The sequence below is a fragment of the Oryzias melastigma genome, linkage group LG22, assembly GCF_002922805.2.
Source record: "Oryzias melastigma strain HK-1 linkage group LG22, ASM292280v2, whole genome shotgun sequence".
NCBI classification, from domain to species: Eukaryota; Metazoa; Chordata; class Actinopteri; order Beloniformes; family Adrianichthyidae; genus Oryzias; species Oryzias melastigma.
The window spans coordinates 6429990-6435413 of record NC_050533.1 but is presented as its reverse complement, the minus strand read 5'-3'; the positions used below and the strand labels follow the sequence as shown (position 1 = coordinate 6435413).

The 5424-nt window shown below is 33.6% G+C and overlaps 1 protein-coding gene across 3 annotated transcripts in view; it reads left to right on the top strand.

Moving 5' to 3' along the window:
• Positions 1-4515, top strand: part of hltf (helicase-like transcription factor) — a 15749-nt gene extending 11234 nt beyond the window's left edge. For 2 of the 3 annotated variants that reach the window (XM_024274075.2, XM_024274061.2), the window contains exons 20-25: positions 1221-1408; positions 1499-1618; positions 1892-2004; positions 2098-2278; positions 3901-3981; positions 4056-4515. In XM_024274075.2, coding sequence (XP_024129843.1) covers positions 1221-1408; positions 1499-1618; positions 1892-2004; positions 2098-2278; positions 3901-3981; positions 4056-4193 — 821 coding nt within the window. In that variant the 3' untranslated portion in view covers positions 4194-4515. The remainder of the gene's footprint in view (positions 1-1220; positions 1409-1498; positions 1619-1891; positions 2005-2097; positions 2279-3900; positions 3982-4055) is intronic. The other variant, XM_024274068.2, reaches the window with a different exon arrangement.
• Positions 4516-5424: the final 909 nt, after the last annotated feature.

The window sequence follows — 5424 nt, the reverse complement described above, 5'->3', positions numbered from 1 at the left end:
AAGACAAAATATCACTTTTTTCAATGTATGAAACAGTTTATAACCATTGAGGTTCACATGACATCCTATCAAAATAAAATAACAGCAAGCTAGTGTAATGTCAGCAGTGATTTTACAAAAAACGTCTGTTTATTTTATTGCTATTGATGCATCTCAGCCATAAATTGGTAAACCTAGCAAACTAAAATTAAATTAAACTCATTTTAAAAATTGACATTATTTGTTTTTACTCAGTTAATAATTTGTAATGTAATTTTAAAAGCGTATTATTACTCTTGCAAGATAATTTTAAAGTCAGAGTTAATTCATTTTTTTAAATATAAAAAAATGCAATATATTCTTTAAACCAGATTCAATTATTGTTTTTTATTTAATATAATTGTATTTATTAATTTCTTTAATTGCAGTATCATTTTTTTAAGGTCAGAACTAATTATTTAATTTTATTTAATTGTTTGAATTTTTAAATTTTAAGAATAATTTTTAAGTCAGCGTTATTAGTTTAATTTTATGCAAATATCTGTTTTATTTATTCTTGTGTTTTTGCAAGATATATTTTTTTAATCAGAACTTTTAATTTTTTTTTTTATTTAATTTTGCAAGATCATTTTTAAGTCAAAGTGAATTCATTAATTTAATGCATTTTTGTTCTTTTTTTTGCGAGATCATTTTTTAAGTCTGTGTTAATTATTTAATGATTTAATTTTCATTATTTTTTGCAAAATGATTTTTTAAGTCAGGGTATATTATTTTTAATTTTATTTTATGAGCATATTTTTTAAATATAATATTTGAATTTTTTTTTTTTTTAATCATAGCTAATTAAGCCATCCTTACCATATTTTTGAACCATTTGACACACTTTTTAATTTACATTTTTTATTTATTTTTAAACTGTATAAGTCGGCGTACCACAAGTGTAAATTCTGATTGTGCTCACAGATCTCCTAGTGCTTTGTGCATAAGGATGGATTACTGAAGCATTATGGGTATCGTAGTCAGAGTGATCCGTACTGCTTGTGAATAAGTTGAAGAAAGTTTGACTTATCAACCTAAATGTTTTGTTTGAATAATTAAAAAAAGATTACAGTTTAAAATTAAACACATTTCATTTTTCTGTACACAGAAGGCCACAGTGGAGGTCAAAAAGCCACATGAGGCTCCGGAGTCTTCTGACCCCAAACTTTAGATCCGTTAAAGATTGTTCCTATGTGCTGCAGGTGCAGGTGCTGCAGCGACGCCCGCAGAGCTGCGGGAGCGTCTCATAGAGAAGCTGCGCTTGGTGTTGGCCAGCGGTTCTGACGAGGAGTGCTCCGTGTGTTTGGACTCCATCCGTCTGCCCGTCATCACTCACTGCGCCCACGTTTACTGCCGACCCTGCATCGCTCAAGTCATCAGCAGCGAGCAGGTTTCCTCCCCTTAAAGCAAAACGTTCCTTTTGAGCTCTTTACTCATCAACCTGCTGCTGATTTGTTATATTCTGGTCGTGTTTGCAAAGGAAAAGCCGAGGTGTCCTCTGTGTCGAAGTGAGATCAAGAGCAGCGAGTTGGTGGAGTTTCCTCCAGAGGACATGGAAGAGGAGAGTACGAACTCTGGGAGCTGGAGGACGAGCTCAAAGGTACAAAATGTTGAGGCTGCTGGATAAAAATACTCCACAGACCACTAAAATATGCAGCACTCTCATGCATCCATAAAAGGAAAAGATGTCCAAACTAAATCTGGAGAGGAATTTCCATGTTCCCAATGTTCACTTTAGTTTCCGTGAAATCAAATCCTTAAGAGATGAGTTTAAATTGTATGTTTTAATAAAAATTCACATATATTAGTTACTTTTTACACTTGAAACAGGATGAAAAGGAGGCAGTCTTCTCCTCTGTTTGCTCCTGTGCAGGTAGAGGCTCTGCTGGGAAACTTACTGAGGCTGCGGGAGGACGACAGCAGCATCAAGTGTTTGGTCGTGTCTCAGTTCACACGGTTCCTCACCATCCTGGAGGCTCCACTCAGGTCAGAAACAGGACCTCACATTCCTGTGACTGCTGAAACCGAGTTTAAAAAAAAACAAAAAAAACCCCAAGCTTTATTTATTTAACTCTACAGGGAACACGGGTTCTGTTTTGTGCGTTTGGATGGATCCATGAGCCAAAAGAAAAGGACCCAAGTCATCAAGGAGTTTCAGAGTTCTGATGCTCACAGCCCCACCATCATGCTGCTGTCACTCAAAGCTGGAGGGGTGGGGCTTAACCTGACTGCCGCCTCCCACGTGTTCCTCATGGATCCTGTAAGAGCAGAATCTGAACAGCTGGATTTTGTGTTGACTTTTTGTAAACCAAGAAGCTTAAAAAGGCAAATAAGTAGTAAAACAAAACCATTTATTACAAAAAAGTTCTAAGAAATAATTCAAAAAGTTCAGCAAAAGTAATTAATTTTCCAAGGAAGTAATATTTTAAATTATAAAAAAATATTATTATTATTAGAAGAATTTCAGAGCTGGGCTTTGTCCAGTTTTTCCGGGAAAAAAACAATCTTATAAATGGCTCACGCAATAAATCCAAAACTGCAAAGCAGCGAGTAATTAAAACAAAAATAAAGAGCAGCTACTGTCTACGGCCACAGAAGAAGTTATCAAATCAGGGGTGATTGTGTCATCTTCTGTCCTCGTTAAGCCACGGAGACTCAAACTCTGATTGGTTGAATCAGCCTCAATGCGTTTAATCTGTATATGGCTATGGTTTAATCAATGTTTTATTTTTTTTATTTTTTTATGGAAAGCTGCCACAGAACCGTAGGTGAGGACAGAAGCACTGACTTTATGAGCGTAAGGCAGACTTTCTGAACCAAGCAACAAGTGAGGGCTAAAATCTGATTGGTTTGAACAGGGATGTCAAACTCAATCGCACAAGGGGCCAAAATCCAAAACACACCTCGAGTTGCGGGCCGAACAGGAAAAAAAATCGATTGAACAGTCTAAAACTACATTTTTAAAACTTTAAAAACATAACTTTTATGAACTAGATATATAGCATTAGCTATAATAATGTTAGTGTGAATGCTGTAAGCTGAATTTGGCCACTGAAGATGCTAGTGCTGATAGCTGAAGATGATTAAATTGATGGCTAAAAACGCTGAAGCTGATAGACACCTAAAATATTAGCTAAATGCCAAATTAACCTAAAAAAAACAAACAAAAAAAAAAACGTAGGTTAGCCAAAACAGCTAGCATGTCACTGAAAAAAATAGCTAAACTTAAAATGTCCTATAAAAACTGGGAAAAAAGATTAAATTAGCCAAAACAGCTAGCATGTAGCTGGAAAATTTAACTCCAGAATAGCCTAAAAAAGCTAAGTAAATACTAAAATAGTCCAAAAAGCTAGCAAAATGCCAAATTTTAAAAGTTCAAAACTAACTTTTTAACATAATTATGAATAATAAAAAGGCAGAAATATTATTACAGAATAAATCAACTTAATCCTTAAATTATTTTTAAAAATGTACTCTCCATAGACAAATTTTTTTTTCAAAATTATACAAGTTAGAAATGAGCGCAAGATAACATCTGGCCATTAATGACAAAAAAATAAAATGATCTGGAGGGCCGGATCCGATCCCCGAGCCTTGACCTACATACATCTGGATTAGAAACTAAAACTTTTAAACAAATATAAATGTCTGTAAACTTTTAGACAAATGTACATATAAATAAAAAAAGCATTTCTCTGTAATTTAGAAGCTTCTTTTCAGATCATTTTAGGCCTTCACCTTTGAAGGCATTGATAGTACGCTACTGTTTAATCACATTTTCAGTGTTATTACCACATCATGGCTCTGCTTTTTCACACTTTTATGAAAGTGGAGTTACAGATGCTTTATTCACACATGATGATTGCTTTGTATCTCCTTAAGGCCTGGAATCCAGCCACAGAGGAGCAGTGCATCGACCGCTGCCACCGTCTGGGCCAGAAGAAGAACGTCGTCGTCACCAAGGTTAGAAACGTTTGTTTTTAATGGAAAAGCTTCTACAGCTTGAAGGTTAAAGCCCTTTGATTGTGTTTGTGCAGTTCATTGTGAAGGATTCAGTGGAGGAGAACATGGTGAAGATCCAGAAGAAGAAGCAGGATCTGGTGGAGAAGGCGTTCGGCTCTGCTGACAAGAAAAACTCTCGCATCGATGAGATCCGAGCTCTGATGGAGCTGTAGGCGGGACCCTGTGATGATCTCCATGCTTGATTTTGCAATTTAAGGAAACTGTACTAAAACCTTTTTGGGTTTTTAATTTTTGTCAGCTCCTGTTTCTAACTGTCAAACTCTTCACTGAACAAACGATTCTGTTTCAGAAACTTCCAGTTGATGCCAGGCTGTAATTTTACACTAAAAATAATTTCCCTATTTTGAAAATAAAATGTCAGCAGTGCTAATGTTTCTTCATCTAAACAGGGTTTTAAAAATCATTTCTCATCATCTGTTCATTTGATATTTGAGAACTTCCATACATTTTCTCCTAAAATAAAGATTTTTTGCAAATGAAAGTCAAAATGTTAGCCATCTTTATAAAAAGCTTCAAAATAAAATGTTATATTAAAGTAATTTTAATAAATTGCAGGTTTTTTGCCACAGTTCAAGTTGGTCATTAAGACTGAAAGACAAACAGAATTTTCTCCTTTTTTCACCAACAAAAACATCTTTAGTTTTAAAGGAGTTATAATGATAAATTCAGATTTTTTTTTACAGTGATCTGATGGCGTTTTTTGTAAATATGTTTTTTTTTTTTTTTATTGAAACTCAAAATAAAGGACTCCAATAACATTAAAAAGTGTTTATTTGACGTGTATTACATAACAGAAAAGTGAACTCTATGAAAAATGCCTTTCGAGGTGTCAATTATCAGAAATTAATTCATTTATTACTGATAATTGAGACCTTGATAGATATTCGTATCATGGTGACTTACTAAAGTAAAAAATATATATTTGTACTGTAATCTTATGTTTTTGCATTAAATTTGTTTGTCCCAAGGAGCAGAATATTTAACCCAAGAACACTTTCACTATAAAAAATTAAACCATCACTTTTGGCGGGTAATTTTTACCTAATATAATATACCTAATAGAAAGTCAGAAAAATAGATGAAAACATGACAACAAATTTTAATTTTTTATTCAAAGCTGTGGTTTATTTTACAAAATGGAAAATAAAAATATAGAAAGATCCTAAAAACATACTTGAAAAGTACTGAAAAATTAGAAATTTGAGAAGAAAAAGTTCCTAAAAACAAATCTACTGGAGACTTGATCTTTGGTCCACCCACTCCTGGGACATGTGAGACTTTACCATATTTAACTTTAGCATATTGAAAATCATGTAAATACTAATACTTCAGGTAAAAATTAGCGATAGTCCTCTAGGGTTAATTAATACACTGAGTTGTCAT